Genomic DNA, 23,047 nt, shown 5'->3' on the forward strand with positions numbered 1-23,047 from the left:
GTTGTTTTGTGTTTTTGAGTGTGTGTGTGTGTGAAAGTGTTGTTTTTTACAATAATATTGTTGTTGTTATTGTTGTGTGTTGGTTTTTGTAACTTATTTAAAACAATTAACAAAAAGTTTTTTTATTGCAATGCAAATATGCCGGGCTGATGAACTGGACTGTCTTCTTGTAGTAGAGGAATGCCTGCAAAATACATTTAATAATGTTTAATAAATTTGTCTTTGTTAACAGTTAAAACTGTAGGATATATTACAAAAATATGTTAAATAACTTATTTTTTTAGTAAAACATACCAACTTTACACTTTATTTTAGAGTTCATTTTGTAACGGCTGGGATTTTAGGTTGCCCCAAAATGTTTTTTTTATTGTTTATTTCAAAAAAAGCTTAATTTTGTTTATTTTCTTTAAAAAAACAACTGAAAATTTGTTTCTATAAACTATAAACCATAAGTGTTATTAAGCCATTTTATTAAATAAAAAGGAAATTATAATTATAAAAAAGCTAAATAATTATTACTTGGGGCTGAGAGAGTAGCTCTCAATTATAATTTTAATAAGCTCGAACTAAAAAAACAGTTTTACTGGGTGCTTTTATGGCTTGATATTTTTCTAATATTTCTTGCAATCGTATTTTTGTTTTAAGTAAAATACGTTTAACAAGAAATGTATGAAATTTAAGGAGAACTACTTTGATATAATAATCTTAATCGTATTTTACTTATATGATCACTTTACTCCCTGTCTATGCCTCATAAATTTGTATCATGATAAACGTCAAAATGGTTGTTAAGATAAACAAGTAAGAGTGCTATATTCGGCTGTGCCGAATCTTATAACCCTTCACCAAATTATACTTCAAAATTTTAAATATTTTTAGGTAAAAAAAATTTAATTTTTTTCCAGTTGTTTTTTTCATTTTTTGCAAAAAAAAATTTTTCGATTGTTATTTTAAATTTCAATTTTTTTTTTTAAATTTTTTTTTGTTTTTTAATTTTTTTTTTTGTGAAAAAAAAATTCGGGTTCAAATTTTTTTTCCGATTTTGACCCATTGTAGATCTATCTTACTATGGTCTTATATAAGTCGTTGTAAATTTCTTTGAAATATCTATCATTACATATCCATATTGTCTATATTAATGTCTTAGTAATCCAGATATAGGTCAAAAATAGGTCAAAAATCGAGGTTGTCTTGGTTTTTTCCTCATATCTCAGCCATTTGTGGACCGATTTTGCTGATTTTAAATAGCAAAATTCTCGAAAAACAACTGGAAAAAAATTAAATTTTTTTCCAGTTGTTTTTTTCATTTTTTGCAAAAAAAAATTTTTCGATTGTTATTTTAAATTTCAATTTTTTTTTTTAAATTTTTTTTTGTTTTTTAATTTTTTTTTTTGTGAAAAAAAAATTCGGGTTCAAATTTTTTTTCCGATTTTGACCCATTGTAGATCTATCTTACTATGGTCTTATATAAGTCGTTGTAAATTTCTTTGAAATATCTATCATTACATATCCATATTGTCTATATTAATGTCTTAGTAATCCAGATATAGGTCAAAAATAGGTCAAAAATCGAGGTTGTCTTGGTTTTTTCCTCATATCTCAGCCATTTGTGGACCGATTTTGCTGATTTTAAATAGCAAAATTCTCGAAAGCATGTCTGACAGAATTATTGAAGATTTGGATCCCGAAGATATCTGGGGTCTTCAGAAAATTGATTTCAACAGACAGACAGACGGACATGGCTTAATCGACTCCGCTATCTATAAGGATCCAGAATATATATACTTTATAGGGTCGGAAATGAAAAATGTAGAAATTACAAACGGAATGACAAACTAATATATACCCTTCTCACGATGGTGAAGGGTATAAAAATGAACAGGTATAGTCTCCATTTATTAGTATTATTGCTTCGTTATAATAAAATTTTTAGTGCTTATTGCTATGATAAATATTTGTCAAGTATAGACAGGGGCTTAAGATCATGATTTGTCATGTCAAGCAAAAAAAAATCATAGTGTAAATCTCTTAAATTTTAAAGCTTTATGATGGAAAAAGCTAAAGGATTTTAAATATTTTATCTTAGTAACTGATTATTGTGTATAAAAAGTGGAAATTAATTATTTATTAAAAAAAAAATAGTGTTGATTGCAAAAATAAGAAATTTTGTTTTGTAATATACTAGAAGAATTAATAAAAACTGGACTAATATACTAATAAAGCCTGCCTGTATTGTAGAAAATATTTAATGTCTATGTCTACCTCATGTTACTCTAAGTTCATTGATCTTTAATACATTTTTTTAAATACCCCCTTCTTAAGATAACTAATATTCATTAAATATTTATTTTATGTCTCTTTTACAGTCACACCTTTTCTTTTTAGCAATAAATAAAATAAATGACACCTCATTGACATCCTGCAAATGACAGTAACAAAAGGCTTACTTTAAATAGCAACATGAACAAGTGAGTACATATTTTGCTGTAGTTTTTCCAATTTATTTTATACTGAAAAAGCTATTAAAAAACCAACATTAAATTGGTTTTGACTCTACTTTTTTTTTGTAATTTATCATGTCTCCATTTTATTTTGTTTCTTTATTTTATTACTAAGGGTATTAACAGAGGACAATACTGTGTATTAATATTTTTCAATTTTGAAATATTGTTAAATCCAAGAAATCATTTTTAAAAATACATTTCATGTTTACACGTTTAAAAATATTTTGTGCTTGATTATTGATGTTTTTCTGCAAATTTGATTTATTTTTATATTTTCTTCACATTTATTGTTTGCCATATTTTTTTATTTTTTTTTTTGGAAATATAAATAACTAATATTGTACTGCAGTTATGTCATGTTGTTACGTTATGCTACATATTTATACGTGCAGTACCCAACAAACAGAAAATTATAAATTTCTTAAATATTTTTTTTTTTCATGTGATTTTAAACATAATTCCCAAAGGTTTTTCAAACCTAAACACAGATTTGAATATAACATTTTCAATTTCAGTTGGATTGAAGAAAACATATGTTCAATTTAACTCATGGTTAAATAAACATTATATTTAAGTTTAAAAATTTAATGCGAAAAATTAATTTCAATTTCGAAATTAAGCTAGAATTTTTTCGACGTGAATCTGATTTCTTAACTAGATCTAAAAATATATCAATTACAATTGATTGCATTTTTAATGCGAAAAAAATTCAGATAAATTACAAAATTGTTTACTTCGAAATCTTGTTCGAATTTTCGAACATTGAAAATCTTGCTTTTAAAGATAAAATATGAATAAAATATAGCTTTTAAATAAATTCAACAATATGAAGTACTTTTAAAAAGTGTAATATTCATTAAGAATTAGATTTAGAAATTTCAAAATTTTTAAATATTTAAAGAAAAATTTTTATTCAAACATTAAAATTTTTGGTTTTCAACACAAAATTTCCCAAAATTTATAACTTTTAAATACTAATTAAAAACATTCTGAGTAATTTTTTTAGGATAAAATTTTTCAAAAAAAAATAAATTTTCGAATATTACATATTTACAGTCCATAAAAAATTTATAGTTCCCCTGAATTTTAAATTGGCTTTAGTTTGGTTTTTATATGTCTTCAAAGTTCATATTTTTTAATATGTGCATGCCTAACCTAACTGCAAATAACTTTTAAAGTTCTCATCAAATTAGGATATAGCTTAAAAAATTGTCATTTGTTAAAGGATATATCAAAGAAGAATTTAAAACTATTTAAAAGTTTTAAATATTATAAGTACATACTAGGGTATTCATTTGACTAATTATCGTTCGATTAATCGAATAATTTCTTACGAATAATTATTCGAACAATTTAAAAATGGCCATTTTCGAATAACGAAAAATTGGAACAATTTTATGTAGAATAATCGAATAACACGAATAAATATTCATATATATTTAAATTCATTAAATTGCTTAAAATTTTTCATAATTTCAAATTTACATAAATAAGTAATAATGACTCACAAAACTTGTATTGTTTCTGAAATTCGACAAATAACTAAAGACAAAGGGACTTTTGATCACTGTAGATGAGTGTTCCGATAGCTCCTTCTATAAATATACTGCAAGAAGTTACAATTATAAAAACAAATCTTTCAAAATTTTTAACTTAGGACTTGAACCAATGAAAGCAAAAGGTACTGAATAAAATATTTGCATGGAGTTCGTCTTATACATGATTTTGAACATCGTTGAACATCTTTGTCTAACATGGTAATAAACTTTTTGCGTATTTGTAAATGCGTCAATCTTACACTGCCTGACTTCAAATTAGCCACGTTCACTGACAATGATATCAAACTTTGGACAGATTCTCTTTTTTTTTGTAATTCTCCAACACCACTTTATTAAGCAAAGATTCGGCAACGTTGATAGAGCTTGATGTATAATACAATTTGTTATAAATAGTTTAGAAATAGTGAATAATTAATTTACTAAAGAATTTACTCAATTTAAAACCCGAATTAATGAACGACATAAAAAGTTCTTAATACGTTTATATTGTATTTGAATTCAGGAGCATAATATTTTATTGTTAAAGAAAAACAAAAAATAATGTTAAAGTTAACAATTCAAGTATTGATAATGTTAAAAAACATTCGAAAACAAGGTCCATCATTAAATTTTCAACAGAAATATTCTGATCAGATTAACTTCCGAACAATCTACAAAACAATTTACTAGGAAACCATTTAGTTTCCGTTTTGGAGCTATGCTTTAAAAAATTTGAGCTGGTTTTCATATGAATGTTTTTTTTGTGCAAAACTTTTGAAATTAAACTATAAAAAACCATAAAAAAAATTTCGAAATTATATTCAAAATAAAATTTTCAAAAAATTAATAATTTTTAAATATTTTTTTAAAAAAAAATTTAATTTTTTCAGATTTCAAAATTTTATTTAATATTTAATTTATGCACTGGCTAAAAGAAAACATAATTTACATGATTAAAATTTTCAAAAATATTTTACTTCGAAATCATTTTTGAATTTTCGAACATTGAAAATATTAGGAATAAAATAAAATTTTTTTATTATAAAAATCTAGAGATGCCAAACGGGGAATCCCGGGGTTTTCGGGATTTCTTAAACCCCGAAGTCCGGGATTTTTTAATTTTAAATCCCGGGATTTTCGGGATTTTCCAAATCTCGTTTTTCATAAATAAATAGGGGAAATTGTCATTTTTGTGTGCCTTTTTTATGCATTTTAACATACTACATGACCAAATATCGTAAAGTGATGTTCAGCATTGTTGTTAAGCTCAACTCCTGCTACAACATAGTTAATAAAGGAAAGCGGTATTTTTGGTTTTCTAGAGTGGAGCTCTGGAAAATCAATTCTTCACATTTTTTTGTAAGTTATCTAACAAAACTCAATTTAAATCCTCTTCAAACGAAATTGATTTTATCTCAGATAAGGAGCTCGAACAAAATGAAAATATTTCGATTGCTCAAAGGCTAAAAGATATTAAGGGTCCTCATGTAAACGCTTAAAAGCCTCGCAAACTGTGCAATCTGTGCATTTTTACACTCTCGCAAATGAAATGTCAAAAAATGTATGGAAATTCGTTTGCACAACTCCGATAAGTTTGCGCCACAATTTAGACTCGCAAACTTGAATTTATTGTGCATTTGATGAATCAGCTGCTTTTGTTTACTTTTATTTATAAGAAATAAAAATCAAATAAAATATAAAAATTTTGTGCATGTGAAAATTGTGTAACTTTGGAACAGAATGATTGTATTAAATGACATTGTGTATGAAAACATTAACCAACAGCTAGAACATAAACAAAGTCCTCCAAACTATGTATACCACCGTTTGTTCCAAAGATTTAACTTTCATTCAACATTTTAAAATTAAAATTTATACAATTTTAAAAAAAATTATTAAAGCTTTTGTTGAATTTATGTATTTTTATTTGACAAATATAAATTTTCTGTATAAACTTGCACAAAATTGAAAAGGTGGGTTCATGAAACATGTCGCGCAAATTTGCCCATTTGCACAAATGGGAAACTTAAGCGTTTAAATGAGTACCCTTATTATTAATAAATGTAAAAAACCCAAAGAACAAAACGGAAACCAAGTTATAATGTAGATTTGCAGCATGCAAATGAAATAGATCACTTTATTTCTGAAGGAACAAGAGGAAAATACATGCAGATTTGTTATAAGTATTTGCAAACGGTTTTGCCAATATGAAAGATGTTTTTCGGCAGCAGCATATGTCGGAAGCAAAATTCGTTCCAGAAAGATAGACGAAACCATAGATGCAATAGTATGTTTTTTAGTGTCTAATAAAAAATTTACTTTCAATTGTAAAGACATAATTATGTACGTTTCTTTCTTATAATTTTCGGGATTTTAGATTTCCCGAAAATCTCTTTACCAAATCCCGATCCCCGGGATTTTTAAAAATCAGTCCCGATTAGCATCTCTATAAAACTCTAATTAAAATGTTAGAAAGTACATACAAAAACTATACAAATTTAAAAAATGCCAGACAAAATTTTAAATACTTTCCCCCATATGCATAAACAGTTTGTAAATTTATCAAAGGTTTATGAAAAAATTTTGTATGGAAATTTTGTTTGATAAACCTTTGATAAATTTATAAACTGTTTATGCATATGGGGGTTTGTCTATATTGGAAATATAAAATTGTCTAAATTATTTGATTTAAAACCATTTTCAGAAATTATAACTTTACAATGTGATTTAAAAAGTTTCAAATAATTTTTTTAACAATATTTTTTCCAGATTTTTCATATGACAATCAAGTTTAACCAGAAATGTTAAAAATCAGTACGAATTTTAAAAATTGGAACAAATTTAAATCTCAAAATTTAATATTCGAAAATGCAAAAAAATAATGAATTTTTAAATCAAGCTTCACAATATTTATAAAAATTCTAAATACTTTCAGTTCGAAAATTCGAATATTAAAAATTTGGTTATAATTTCAAAATTCTCTACAAATATTTAATATTTATTATTATATTGTTAAAAGCGAAAAAATAAGTAAAATGAATCCATGTTACAAAATTTGAAATAAGAAATTATGTTAAACAATTGGTCGAAAAAACATTCAAAAGCAGAAAAAAAACTTAATTTGTCGAAAATTAGTTTTAAAAGTGTTTTTTTTAAATTTATCTATTTTTCATCCCTGATATGTTTAGATGTATGTATATTACTAAGTGTATAATACAATTTATCTTCAAGCTAAATCAATATAAAACTATTCTGTGTACTAAAACTGAGTACCTATACGAATAAATTGTATAGGCTTCACAAAGTTATTAACTTTGCTACGCTACAGTGCCCTTTGAGTTTATTATATAAATGTAAAAAAATGATAATCAGAAATTGAATTGATATTCACAATATTGCACTTTATTTAAATATGTTCCTTTAAAGTTTCTCACTATGCTCTCATGCTCTTTTGTTGTCTGTCAAATTCCTCTTAGTTCTAAACTCTGCTATAATTGTATCTTCTATTCCTATATTATTTAAAATCACGTTTATAAATGACTTCTATTTATTGAAATGCTAGAGAATTATGTATATTATCAAATTTAACTTTGTTGCAATTCGAAAGTCATTTTCGAAAAACTATATTAAATATTATTGACATAAGATGAAGAGATATTAACTTACTTAAATCATAAATTTTATTTAAATTAGTTAAGTATGTACTTTGTTTTGAAAATAACTATGATTAAAAATGTTACGATTTTGGTTACTTTATATTCCAATCAAACCCACTGTACAAATTTCTTTCGTGTATCCACTTTGACACTTAAAAAAATAACAGTTGTGTGTCTCTGTTAGAAGACATGCAACATGAAGTTATTTCCATTGTTTTTCCTTAGTTTTTTTTGGCATGGTATTTTACAACAACAACTAAAACACAAACATTGTCACGAATTGTATTTGAAATATGTCAGTAGCTAGAAAAAAATAAATAAAAACAATTTCAATGTCCTTTTTGCTGTTTTTTTGTTACTGCTATTGCTGTTTAAAAAACATGCATACAAGTTTGTGTATTATTCCCTTATTTATATATATTGCTCCAATTTTGTTTATTGCTTTCAATGCACGCAGAGAAAAAATATAATTGTAGATGTTTACCATAATATTTTTACAAGTTTTTTAACAATATTATGATCAATGTAATTATGTATATGATGGCGGAAATCATAGTATGTTTAAGTTAACATTCACATGATTGTAGCAATCATATATATGATTTTAGTAACTAAGTATATGTGTGTTTTATGATACTTTATCATATAGAGTTATCATTAGGAGACGGATTTTCATGCATTCATAAATAAAATTATGCGCCTAAAAACAGACAACAGCTTTGTTAAACAAAACAGTAAATAAAACGAAATGCAACAAAAACCAGACAGATAAATTCTTGTTCTGTTCCTTTAATAATGTTTTCTTTTAATAAAGCATTTTTTTCTCTGGGTGTATAATGGCATGTTTTGCAATATAAATATTACCGCATAAATTTGTTTAAAAGAATTGTGTAGAAAAAAGATTTTATTTTTTGCTTTTATTGTTTTTATTTTTTTTTTTTTTTTAGCGAAATACGCTAGTTTCTGAGGAAGTAGATTGTCATATATATAGTATGTATAGAAATGTATGTGTGAGTATACAGTAAGTGGAACACATGCTTTCGCATTAATATTTAAAACCGTATTTATGAATGTGTGAGAATAAGCAAGTGTAGGGCGTTATGTTTTATGGAAGAGAAATTACAAAAAAAACGATTATTTAAAGAAGAACTGAAATATCACAAGTTATTTCAAAATTGAATAGATTTAACCAGGGCAAATTTAAATATATGCCTACAAATATGCAGAAAAAAATCATGAATATGCATAGGAAAAAAATAAACTAAAGCTTTAAATTAATTTTATTGAAATACAAAATTTGGTTACATGGAACATTGCCATGTTTTTCCAGTTTTAACAATTGTTTTAACATAAATTATCTCTATTTGATATTATAAAATAAAAAAAAAAACAAGTAAGAGAGCTATATTCGGCTGTGCCGAATCTTATATACCCTTCACCAAATTATACTTCAAAATACAAAATTTTAAATATTTTTAGGTAAACAAAATTTATTTTCCAAAGTTTTTTTTTTTTTTTAAATTTTAATTTTTTGTAAAAATTTTTTTTTCGAATTGTTATTTTAAAATTTTTTTTTTTAAATTTAAATTTTTTTTTTTAATTTTGAAAATTTTTTTTGGTGAAAAAAAAAAATTCGGGTTAAATTTTTTTCCGATTTTGACCCATTGTAGGTCCAATTTACTATGGTCTTATATACGTCGTTGCAAAGGTCCTTGAAATATCTATCATTAGATATCCATATTGTCTATATTAATTACTAGTTACCGAATCGGCTTCGTCCGGTAGCATTTATCCTGTTTCTCTGTTCTTATTTGCAAATAAAATATCTAAATTTGTACTGCATACTTTAGGGAGCTTTTATATTACAGTTGAATGGACTCAAAAAAAAATCCGAGTTTTACCTGGAATTTTTGAATTTTTTTTCTTTACAAACCATCTCCTGAAAATTTCGAATCGAATAAGAAAAAAATAAGACAAATCGCTCCCGCCGTTCTCACGTGATGCCATTACATACATGGACCATTTCATTTTTATATATATAGATAGAAGATAAGTAATCCAGATATAGGTCAAAAATCGAGGTTGGCCCGGTTTTTTCCTCATATCTCAGCCATTTGTGGACCGATTTTGCTGATTTTAAATAGGAAACTTCTCGAAAGCATGTCTGACAGAAATATTGAAGATTTGGTTCCCGAAGATATCTGGGGTCTTCAGAAAATTGATTTAAATATGGCTTAATCGATTCTGCTATCTATAAGGATCCAGAATATATATACTTTATAGGGTCGGAAAATTATATTGTGGAAATTACAAACGGAAAGACAAACTTATATGTATATACCCTTCTCTCGAAGGTGAATTTATATATTGTACTCATATGTGGCGTATGATTAATTAAATTAATAATTACATATAAATCATACGCAATGGAGGATTTAAAGAAAATAGAAATAAATGTGGAATGGAATAGTTTGAAAAAGACTGAATCAAAAGCAAAACCAATGGTTTAATTAAAATTAAATGTGATTTTATTAGAATTTTATTATCTTTATCTTATGTCAATAAATAAAATATACCGTCGCCTGAAAAAAAAATTTGGAATTAAAAATTTTACTTCCTTTTAAAGAAAAAAAAAACTAAAATTGGTACCTGATGCTTTTTCTCCCAAATACCAAGCATTTCATCCTAAGATTCGCATTTTTATTGATTAATTGCTGTAATTTTGATGCATTTAAAACCAATTTCATCCTAATTATATTAGCGCTTCGTCCAGTGTTTGAAGTCATTTAAGTTTTGCACACACAAATGGCTTTGGTTGACCAGATATTGTATTTTGAATACCGTAATTTTCAGAATCTTTTTAATTAAACCACCTAATTGTGGTGCAATTTATCATATCTCCAATTGATATTCGAAAACTCCTGCAATTTAACCCATTTTAAGTTCAGACAAATCTTTTTCCTGACACAATGTGTCTCCAATTAAATAAAATAAATTTTTAGAAAATAATTTGTACAAAAACAACAATTATTTAGCATTTTTTTACAGACGCACTTGATATTAAGGTTTCTAAATACAATTAACAATAATCCAATGTAAGGATTTTTATCTGAACAACGTTTGAGCAACTAGTATTTAGCCAATAGTACCAATCAATACTATTTGTAGTTTTAGATAAACAGAACGAAATGTATGTGACCTTATCTTTTTAACATGCACCACAGTGTGGCAGAATCAAAATTTTTTGGAAATAAATCTGGCATTTGTAAACGGCTGGTCCAATCGGGATAAAATTAAGCATAGGCGTAGACAAGGAGTATTCGATTTTAAGTTATTAAAATGGGCCCTACAAATTCTCCAAGGGCGGCGCTATGGGGGCTCAAATTAGGGTACCTTCGCAATGTAAAATGTTTAAACACGTGCCATTTTTATCAAAGCGTTTGGTTAAATCCTGATAAAACATGACTGTTTGTTCTATTTATCTCATATAATTTCCGAATTGTAGGCATTTATTTAAATTTTGCCATACCTTTTTTAAAATATAGGCCGTAATTTTGGACCGAATGGCCTCGAATTTATTTTGTTAGTTATATAAATAAACTAATAAAAATATACAAACGTTTTCAGAGCAATATCAATTATGGATCCAAAAATAAACGATTTTCAATTTAAAAATTCCAAAAATAGTAGATTTTTGCAATTTTTTTTGGGAGAAATTGCGGCTTATTTTATTAACAAACAAATTTCTTTAAGAACACATAAAAATTTTATGTTTTTCTGTAAGTTATCTTTACAAAGAACATTTTGGTATAAAAAAGATGTCATATTTTTCGAATATGTCACACCTACGCCCTTCAGAATTTGACCTATTTTTTTAATAAAAATTTAAACTTTTGGTCACATGTTCTAAAATCCCAAAGCTGGGATCAATAAACTGAAAGCAGCTTTGGAAACCTTGATGTGTTCCCTATTTATGCTCATAGTATTTTCAAAGCCTCAAAGGAAATGTGGACCCTATGGACAAAATTGTAAAAAATTGCATTTTTGGGATTTTCGCTTAAATTTTTAGGAATTTCGGGATTCCCTTAAATGTGCTGACAAGTCTTTTTACACTTTGTTATTTAGAATGACAAAATTAAAAAGTGTTGAAAATTTTATTGAGTTTTGTTAATAAATAAAGATTTTATTACATATTACATATTAATTGAGCTTCTAAAACTAAAATTTGTATCAACATTTTAATAGGATTGCAAATATTGGGAACAATTTGATCTATATTTATTCCGAACTAACTTTTTTTGTTTAGACAAGTTAATTTTTGGCCTTACAAAAAAAAAAATCAAGTCAATATCTCAATTAGATTCAAAACTATGCCACTTTAAAACTCAGTCCATCAAAAATATTGCACTTTCGCTTTCCCTCATAATTTATCTTTTAAGTCTTAAAGAAAACTTTTAGACATTTTGAAACCCCTTCCAATTTCCTAAAGTCCTTAACTGATTTCAAACCCTAAAACCTGCCACCTATAAATCAATATGTTACAACTATAGTTTTTTTTTTAAAAAAACTAAACTAACTTCTTATTTCTTTTTTTCTTCCTATAAAAATAGACACAGATTTTGCTTTTATTTATTTTTATTTCAAATGGCGACAATATTCTGTTTTCGTTTTCTTTTGTAGGCCGGCTGGGGCTGGCTCACCCCTTCTTGGTTTTACATACTATTTAGGCTGTTTGAAATGTTGAACTACATTTGTTTTTGTTATTGTTGTATAGCAAGAGGTCAGAGTAATAAGGAGTTTATATATTTGCTCCATTTTGCTAGTTTGCTTAACTTCAAATTTCTCTTCATATATATATTTTTTTTCGTTCTTACGATTTGTGTGTCATTTATTGTATAAAATTTTATTGTTTTCAACTTGGCCATAAATGGAGTTGACCTTAATTTGCTTTATTTTATGGGTATTTTTTTTTAAATTTTTTGTTTTCTGCTTATATGTGACTGATTTAAGTAGATACATTTGCATACTTTCGTTATATGTATTTTTCTATTTTTATAAGGCGTATGATTAATATTATTATTTGTGAGTGTTTTCAATTTAATATTAAGCATACGTCACCAGTGTAGGGTTTATTATAATCATAGATAATTCAAGGTTAAATTTAGTTATTCTTTTGTTTTCTTTTATATAAGAAGAATAGGAAATGGATTTAAGATTATTGATAGTATGCTACAAAATAAATAATGTATACATTTCATTGAATAAACTAAAAGTATAAGACAATATGTTTTTTGGAAAATTTGTCTATTTTTGGAGGATATTAATTTAATAATTTTGTTTGCAAGTAGTAGCTTTTGAATTATTTTATGGGAAACTGACTTAGTCAGAGGTTAATAAGCCACCATCTTTCACTTAAATTGTTTGTCATATATCAAAGTTGTGGTAATTTTTCTAAGTGGGGACATTAACATTTAGCTGTATAATAAGTAGTTTTTAGTAAATTTTTTGTAATCTTTTGACAAAATTATGTTTTAAAAATACATTATATGATTAAAAAACATAAATTTTACAATTTTTACCACGCCCACTTTTACATTTTTATAAAGTGGGCGTAACTAAATTAAAAAAACAGGATATTTTGTTTGTTGAAAGTATTACAACTTTGTCTTAGTGATTTTTTCTAATATTTGTTCAAGTAATAGTCATTCTAAACATACTAATGAAATAATTTAGCGGAAAATCAAAAAATTCGCATTTCACTGGTTGCTTAGGCCAGATCATTTCCCAAAAGGCTTTAGAAGAACTAAAGATATTATACAAATCAAACTATAGAGTGAATGAGAATTACAGATACTCAAGCTTTATTTGTAAAAAATATCAAAGCTTTAACAAAACACCAACAATAAACTGTGAGTTAACATTTTCTTACATTCCCTCTACAATTGTTTGGTTTTTTTCCGACTCGAATTTAGGCCCCGATTACCGTTTACAACAGTTGTATTTTTTAAAATGCAAAAATAAAATACAACTGTTGTAAACTGTAACAGGGGCCTTAATTTTAATTTTTTCGATTATGCCAGGAAATTAATATACTATTCTAAAGCTAAAGGGATTTTATTTTCATTAAGAAATGACTGCAGAATTCTTTAAGTGTACGCAGTTAGAAAAAGTTAGATAAACTAAAAATTTAGGGGTATTTTTTTAAGTTGGGAATAACAGTTCTCTTTATTGAATTGTCAAAATAGTTTAAAACAAATGAATGAACATTTCGTACTTTTTGTTCAAGTGCTAATTTTATTTATGAGGAGTTTCACTGAACTATGCGGTTTTATGGAAGAGATTGCACTTTGAATGTTTGAGCAGACAGTGGAAAGAAATTTTGCCTACAGTTAGCATGATTTTTTTATTACGAAACACAAAAGTCAATTTAACAAGTTTCCAACAATTTGAATGCTAATTTATGTTATTGGGTATGACTGAAAAATGCGGGATTTACAATAGATGGCGTAGCTTTTGAACGCCTTATGTTTTTAATAACTTATATGTCATTTTGAAGGGTACATATCTGTCATTTATTCTCACTTAATTATTGAATTTTGTGCCAACAAATCGTCATATGCGGGAAGTTTTGTTTAACTTCTTTAATTTGAAAAAAAAGTGCCGCACAACAATTGCTCACCAAAGCTTATTGTGAATTTGTTTCATCGGTTTCAACGTGCGATAGATGGTTTTTGCGGTTCAGAAGACTAAGAATTGGAGGCTTTACTCCATGAAGATTGTCGTAGAACTCAACAAGAGCTTGCAAGATCATTGGGAGCTACTCAAGCAGCAATTTCAAAATGTTTGCACGCAGCAGGATTAATCTAAAAGCTGAGAAATTGGGCACCATATAAATTGTAGCCGTGAGACATTGAAAGAATATTTTACATGTCCGAAATGATGCCTGAACGCTATAAAAGAAAATTATTTTTGCACCGAAGCATTACTTGCGATGAAAACTGGATCCATTATGATAATTCGAAGACTAAGAGATCGTATGTGAAGCCCGGCCAACCAGCCGAAGCGACACCAAAGCCAAATATACATGGCTCTAAGGTAATGCTCTATATTTGGTGGGAGAAAAAGGATCCTATCTATTATGAGCTGCTGAAATCTGTCCAGATCATCACAGGAAACCGCCTGAAGCGAGCAATGGCCGAAAAACTCCCAAAATATGCGGCAAGACGTGAAACCGCCACATATTGCAATAAATGTTAGAGTGAAGTAGTTAGGAAGTTTTGCCCGTCTGACTTCTATTTGTTTCGATGGATGCAGAACACTCTCTCTGGGATATTCATCACGTTGAGACAGAATATCCGATATTAGCTTGATTCGTTCCTGGCCTCAAAAGATGAGCAGTTCTTTTGACGCGGAATCCATGTGGGAAAAAGATGGGAAAAAGTCACAGCTAATACTTTGAATAAATTTATATTTAAAAATTTAAGCTAACAATTCAAAAAAAACATCGCGAATTTATAAGTAATACATGCAATAATTTATGTTATATATCATATTATTAATCTCTTTTTGCCGAACTTACATATTTCAAAATTTCAGCCATCCAAAAAATAGTCAATGGAACAAAAGGAATAAAAAGAACACAGGATGACTGTATCTCACGTATCTCGATTTCAGTAAAATCTTGTCTTTAAAGAACTTTATTGTTTGTCTCAAAGAATTATACAAAGCTTTCGAAATGCTTGAAGATTTTTAAAATTCCACTTAAGTTGTTTTGTCAAAAGTCCATAGATTTATATTTCTAATGTATTGAAGTAAACATATTCTGAAGAACATTTTGAACAATTTATTTGCAAAAATTGCCGAAACTCCCGAAATACTTAGAGGTCAAATCGCAGTTACGTCAAAATTTTGAGAATTATTGTCGCAATTCTTTATGGATTTTATGCTCGTATATATCTATCTTCTATATAAATAAAAATCAAATGTCGTTCGTTGGTAATTTCATCAGTAGAGGACGGCCGGACCGATTTAGACAAATTTTTTTTTAAAATGTTGGTTATAGCCCAACTTAGGCTTTTACGGAATTGACCACGCCTACTTTTACGCCCACTTTTTTCGATTTATCTAAAATCGGAAAACGGCTACGATTTGGCTAATTTTTTGTTTAATTGATCATAGTAATCCAATTTAAGTTTTTACTGAAAGAATAATTGACCACAATTTTTTTCGATATATTTAAAATCGCAGGACGCCTGTACCGATTTAACTAATTTTTTTTTAATGTTCGCAATACATAGTCCGCAAAAGTTTTTACATAAATAAAAACTGTCCACGTCCACTAATATGCCCACTTATTAAATACATCTGCAAAATACATCGGTCTGTGATCAATCATATTTCAGACCAAAATTCGATTACTTATATAAAAAATCACAATAGCTTAAATCGATAATAACTTGGCCAATAAGCGTTTAATCAAGAAAAGCAGCTCGATCTGTGATCACTCATATTTCTTAACAAAAATCGATGTGTTTATATAAAAACTCAAAATATCTAAATTCGCTAATAACTTGGCCAATAAGCGTTTAATCAAGAAATGGAGCTCGAATTGTAATCACTCATATTTCTGCCAATAAGTGTTTAATCAAGAAAAGAAGCTCGATCTGTGATTAAACGTTAATATGCGATCACTCATATTTCTGAACAAAAATCGATTTTTTATTAGGGTTTGGGGTCCGGGAGTTCCCGCCCGGGAAATCCCGGGATTTCCCGTAAAATTATTGTCGGGAATTCCCGGGAAAAATTGGAAATTTAAAATTAATTAAAAATACTTTAATATATTTAAATATGACATCTCTGCTTGATGAATGATTTGTTCCAAATATTAGTGGAGGTTTTAAACACCATTAAGGATACATTAGAAGCATTAAGCCGAAATGAAACCATTTTTCTGATAGGTGATGCTATAATGAACATACTTTATGAACAGCAGTTATCTAAAAATTCTACGATTTCTCAAAAAACTGTTCATTCAATTAAATTAAACCTAAAAACTTCAACATTATAAGATAAATTATAATATAAAAACACAATGTTAAAAATTTATGGACAGCAAATGTAGGAACTTCTATTTGACCACAATGTTCCCTCGTCTGTTCAAAGCGTTGATGATGAGGTTTCCGAAATACAAATGGAGCAAAATTTTAAAAACCAATTAGAATATTCAATCAATATTGAAAAGGAAAGCCCTAAACATTTAAAATCAAATGCTGAAAGTTTTAAGCGGGAATTAGAATCGGAGAATACATTTTGATTGTCTTTATAATGCTTTAGTAACGACAAAGCCAACACATGTTTAAAGCGAAAGAGTTTTCTAGTCGAATGACTTATTGAATGCATTAGTAATTTTGACAAATAAATTTTTTAAAAAAATAGTTCTATGACGGACATATAACATTATTTTTATGATATAATAGCGGTAGTCACAATGTAGAGTACTTTATATAGCAAAGTAGCAAAATATCAGTTTAGCAGAAAACAAAATTCATTAGAACTACTTTTTTACTGCTTTACTCTTTTTAAACTATATGAGGTAATTTTGAATTTCATATTTTTGTTTTGAAATGAATTTAATTTTATTTTAAAATATGTATATTTTATATAAAAAAAATATAACAGAAAAATCAAAACAAAGAATCTAAAAAGTGCATTAAAAATCCCATTAACATATTAATCTACATCGAATTATAAAGATACGTTCACAATTTATAAAATTTTGTGACACTAAATTGCTCTTTTACTCTACTATATCATGAATACCGCTAATATTTAATTTTATAGTAACAAATGATCTCCAAATATTTTAACAAACTTTTTTTGGTTTTATGTGGGTACAATTGAATTGTTTTTCTTTTTTTTTAATAAAATGACACAATTTTATAAAATAATTTTCTTTTTTACTTATTTTTCTAGTTAAAAAAACATTTCCGGGATTACCGGGAATCCCGGGAAATGATATTTTTCATTCCCGTTTCCCGGGAAATTAAATTATCCAGGAAACCCCAAACCCTATTTAGTTTGATTATGGCTTTATTTTATTTTTTTACTTATGTACGCATTCAATGTTTTGCAAAAGGCAAGAAAAAGGCATCATTTTTGTATGTAAGTTAGTAAAAGTGTTGTGTGGGGAGTTTTGGTATGTTATTTTTTATAATCTGCACCACCATAGTGGGTGCTGATAATCGACTCCGAACCACTATCTGAATCTATTAAACAATGTCCGTCTGTCTGGCTGGCATGTAAACCTTGCGCACAAAGTACAGGTGCAATTGTTAAGATATTTTGATCAAATTTGTTTTCGATGCCTATTGAAATTGACTGAAATCGATCTATTATGAAAAGGACTTTATCGGTCATACATATTTAATTTATATAGGTATCTACACAAATTTCGTTCAAAATAAGTTATATAAATATGGAAGTCATGTCACCTAATTGTATGATGCTCGGTCCATATTTAGTCATAGCTCCCATATAAGGCCCACTTCCGAAAGTAATTTTAACGAGCATAAATCTCTTAAAAATATTGGTATCCACATAGAATTTAACATAAATAAGTTTCATATAGACCTACATAAATCACACGACCTAATTTCATAGAGATCGATAGAGATAATATGCAAATATCTTTGATTTGTTAAGAAAATCCAATTATAAGACTCCAAAGAAAGATAAATATTAAAATTTTCCTAGAAATACCTCTTTTGAATTATTTTTATAAAATTTTGTAATCAAAAAGGTATTAATTGCTAAATTTTGGAAAACCTAAACTACAATTTATAAGTGTTTTAAAAGTTCATTTGCTTTAAGTTCTATTAAGTGTTTTTAAAACATTTTAATTGAAAAATCTAATTGTTATTTAAATGAGATCAACGATTTTGCAATGAGTATAAAAATAAGCGAGTCCCAAATGTGTTGTAATATCATATAAAAGTGTTCAAATGAAAAACAAAATCTTAAGCAAACTATAGTATTTTAATACAAGCTAAGGCTAACCATGTGTGTTGGAAAAAAAGCTCTAAGGGAGAGTTAGGTTGCAAACATTTTCTCAAAAGCGCCATAAAATTAAACAAAAAATAAAATCAGCTTGAGAAACTCAAAATAATAAAAATAAATAAATATATTTTATCAAATGTTTGCAACAAAAATGATTTACACTTTTTAACAACCAGAGGCCACCCTAGTACTTTTTACTTTACATACGCTTGTAAGTGTGTATGTAGTAGTAGTATGTAATTGTAAATAGTTAGATTGAAAGTATTCATCCTATAAATGTAAAATAAACCACTGGGGGTATGATATTATTAATAAATGTTGTAAGTATAAATTGTTAATTATTAAGAGCAAGAGAGTATTTTTATGGGGGGGGGGAAAAACACCCAGATAAAATAAAGAAAAGTTTCAATTTTCAATCTTACGTGACGGATCTCATAGAGCCATAACTTCATCCCCACCACCGCCGCCAACACCACCATTATCATCCATGCCCTGGTCCAGGGCATTCTTCGAGAGTATCGTATCGGTGTCGACGCAACCCTTAAAACGCATCTTGGCATCGTCGCCCACGTACACGGTCTTCTGGCAGAGCAGCAGGACCAGACACGAAACCACAAACAACACGGACGGCACCACGGAGGCCACCACAAACTGACGATACGTCACTTCCAGATTGAAGCGTGCCACTACAATGTCCTTTTTATTGGGCGAATAGTAACAAGGAAAACGGGCGCGGGCATTGTGATCGCTGCCGTCGCGTCCGAAATCCTTGAGAAATTCCTTGCACTCGTCCATTAGTGTGTTGACACAGCCCTCGAGATTGATCATGAGCTTCGATTCGTTTGATATGGTTAGATCAATGTCGGGCGGAGCGATCTCCGGCACAAGAGTGGCCACAGATATATGCAAATGACTGAGATAAGTGAAATTCGTAAGATCCGTTAGTAGACTGTGGTCCAGTGTAGACCCATTAACACAGTCGACGGCATCCACACGATCGGAGGCGGTTCTTATGTAGTAGCAGGAGGCCATGACCACATTGTCCTCGGTGTCGGTCCACACTTCCTCATCGGTGTCAGCATTTATGGCAGTTTGACATTGAGAAAGATGGACCTTGTCACCGCTGAGTATGACCACGTTCTTGTTGCGTGTCGGTATATCAACGCAACGGCGATCGCAGTTGTAGGGCGTTCTGATTTTGCGACAGGTGCCGCGGTTGCACGAGAACAAACCCGATATATCCATGCAATTGATTTTCCCTCTGCGTCCCGAACACTTGACGGGCGAATCGCTATTCTTGAACACACATTCAAATGCATCCGTTATGTTGAGACATTGGCCGGCGGTGCAATTAAACGTGCCGGTCAAATTCTTGCACTCGTCGTTGATGCAGCGCGCCTTGTCCGCACTGTCCTGATCAATGCCGTAGCACGTCTTGTTGGCCGAGTTCGTGCAATTCTGGAAGGATAGATTTGTGCCATTGTTGCGTAAATTCACAAAGATCTGTATACAGGCACCTGAGGTCTTGCTCAGGCACCACTCACCACAGGAGCCCCAGTCACAATTCTCCTTGTTCACGGCTCTTGTGGTCGTACACATGACGGGCGTCTGATCAATGCCACTTTTGAACGCTCGTGTGGAGGGCATATAAATGGCTACCGTAAGATAAACTAAGGCTACCGAACTTAATACCAAAGTCATTTGACATACACAAATAGTGCCACATATTCGTTGATCTTGTGGTGGTACAATTAAATCTTCACTGGGTACTTTTTTCTTGCCCATTCTAAGGGAGTTTTTCAATTAGTTCGGATGATTTTTTAAAACTTGATTTTGAAGGGTTGGCTAGTTGCGGGCGTGAGAGTTCGTGAGGCAGCGTTAGAGGGTTGTGTGTGAAGTTTTAGTTGGAAGTTGTTGTAAGTTTGTGGTTTTGTTTTCTCTGATTTGACTTGACTTGCTTTAATTGAAATGATGTAGGAAATTGTTTTGTTTTATTATGAAAATTCCATGACTGCTATTTTTTTTGTTACTAATTTCGAGGTTATTAAGAAATTTCCATAATTCTAGTTAGGATTTTGGAGTAATTTCTTGTGCCTCGAGATTTATTGATTGTGACTGTAAGAAAGAATTCGGGAACAATGTGGGTTGTGTGTTGGCTAGATGTCGTGTTTCGTTTTTTCGTGCTGGCCTTTTTTTTTCGTTAACTGCCACTGCTACTGCTGCTTTTAATGATGATTTACATTTAAGGTTAATTTTGCTGTATGCAGCACACACGTTTTTTTACGATTTTTTTTCTCCTGCTGGGGTTCCTTTCGTTTAGATTATATAACTTTAAGAACACATTTTGCTGATTTCATGAATTAATTTCTCTTTTTTCGTTACGTTACGTTTTGTTTTCTTTGCTACTTTTTTTTTGCCTAAATCTTGAAACAGAATTTTTTTAAAATAAATTTTATTGATTTTTAAAAATCTGTGTGTGTTTTTTTTTAATTGTAGAAACAGAAAAACACTGTCATCCAGTCGAATGCACCACTACTACATGTCAAAACACACTTAGCAAAAAAACTTTTTATACACAAATGCAATATGGTGAATGAATCACTGCGAAAATTTTCTAATTTCCAATACCACTTTTTCGTTTCAACCAAAATTTAGTTTTCTTTTCCAATTACAATTTTTTTGTTTTATTAATACACCGAACCTCTATATTAATTTCTAATTATTAAATTTCAAGTCTCTTATGATTAATTTTTTTTGTTTTTCTTAAAAATTTTTAATTTTTTCTGTTTTTCTTGGTTCTTTTATCTGGCTCTAAGTGTCCAACTCGTTTGATGTTGTGTTGTGTAGTTAGAAAAACGTTGATTCTTCTTGTGGCATTTGTCGGTTTTACACACAGAGCTTCTATATTTTTTGTGTATGAACGAAACGTTGTCGTCGTCCTCGTTGTTGTTTTTTTTTTTTTGCTTTTCGATTATTTATTATAACGTTCTCTATGTAGCTGTGTTTATTGCATAAAACCGTTTAGTTTTTATTATTGGAAGTAGTGATTTTTCTCGTTTCATACTATTCGTGTTTCGTACTCTTTGCCAAAATCTGTGTTAAAGCGCAAGCGCTTTCTTCCCTACCTTCATCAACTCTGCTACACTTCTACACTTTACCCTCTACACTTTTCTGTTTTAGCAAGAAAATTTCGTTAAAAATCAATAGTTGAATTTTGTATGGTTTTGTTTTTTCTCAACTTTTATTACTCTAGTGTTTAATTTGTTTTAGCACAAAAGTCACAAATAATTGTTTTGACCAACACAATTTTCTAGCGTTTAGTTTTGTTTGTTTTTTTATGTCAGCTCTGCCTCTAATGAGACCCTTAATGGACACACATATAGTATGAAAATGTCTTAATTACAGGTTTCATTTGTGCACCATAAGCTAATTGTTCCGAATACATACGCTACTCTAGGTATACTAGAGTTCTTTTTTTAGCTAAACCAACCTGTGATATTTACGATGCAGATCAGAGAGAGAGAAAACTACAAATGTTTATTAAACAAGCAAATAAAATGTAAATCAAATTTAGCTTTTTTAGTATTTCTATAGATTAATTAATTGATTTTGTTCATTATCAGCTTTTTATACCCTACAACACCATAGTGGGGAGAGTTAGTTGCGTTTGTGCTGATGTAACGCCCAAAAATATTTGCCTGACATTAATTTTAAAATGTACAGATCGGCTCTCAGAATCACTTTTTGAAGATATTTTGTGCGCATCAGTCCATAGTTTTTCATAACTCTCATATAAGGCCCACTTCTTAAAATAACTTTAGTGAGCATAAATTTCTTAGTATATATAAGATAATGAGATCGAAGTGAAACATCCTCTTCCTATTTTTTATGTAAAATTCAACTTTAGGGCAAAAATTCTCAAATCGCATACTCGATATCAAAATATTGTAACCTATTATAGATGGCCCAATAAATTCTTAATTATCTTGTAAAGGCTTCCGATAACCCCGCCCCTATTATGGATATTATAGCCAAAAAACGAAAAAATCCCATTTTTGGAATTTTTCAAGATTTTTATGGGAATTGCGGGATACTTGATAATAAATTTCAAAATTTGTTTTTATTTTTCGATTTTAAATAGAAAAATCTACATAACTGTGAAATTTCATTAAAAAATATTCATAAATAAAAATTTTATTTCAATTTGAAAAAAATTGTATCTATGCAAAATTCAATAAAAAACATTTTTTGTCATATTTTTCAAAAAAGTATTCCATGAATTTTTTAATTGTCA

General features: G+C 28.7%; 1 protein-coding gene across 2 annotated transcripts; it reads right to left on the reverse strand.

The window, feature by feature from the left end:
• Positions 1-39: 39 nt before the first annotated feature.
• Positions 40-22,196, reverse strand: Teh3 (tipE homolog 3). Of its 2 annotated transcripts, XM_065503182.1 has the most exons (3): positions 21,879-22,196; positions 19,176-21,176; positions 40-184 (listed from the first exon to the last, which is right to left on the reverse strand). In XM_065503182.1, exon 2 carries the CDS (start codon positions 20,536-20,538, stop codon positions 19,186-19,188), a length of 1,353 nt encoding a protein of 450 aa, XP_065359254.1. In that variant the 5' UTR covers positions 20,539-21,176; positions 21,879-22,196; the 3' UTR covers positions 40-184; positions 19,176-19,185. The 2 variants fall into 2 exon arrangements, with proteins under 2 accessions (XP_065359254.1, XP_065359253.1); XM_065503181.1 differs by having other exon boundaries at positions 19,176-22,196.
• Between the last annotated feature and the right edge of the window lie 851 nt (positions 22,197-23,047).

Source organism: Calliphora vicina, chromosome 3 (genome assembly GCF_958450345.1).
Source record: "Calliphora vicina chromosome 3, idCalVici1.1, whole genome shotgun sequence".
In the NCBI taxonomy this organism is placed as follows: Eukaryota; Metazoa; Arthropoda; class Insecta; order Diptera; family Calliphoridae; genus Calliphora; species Calliphora vicina.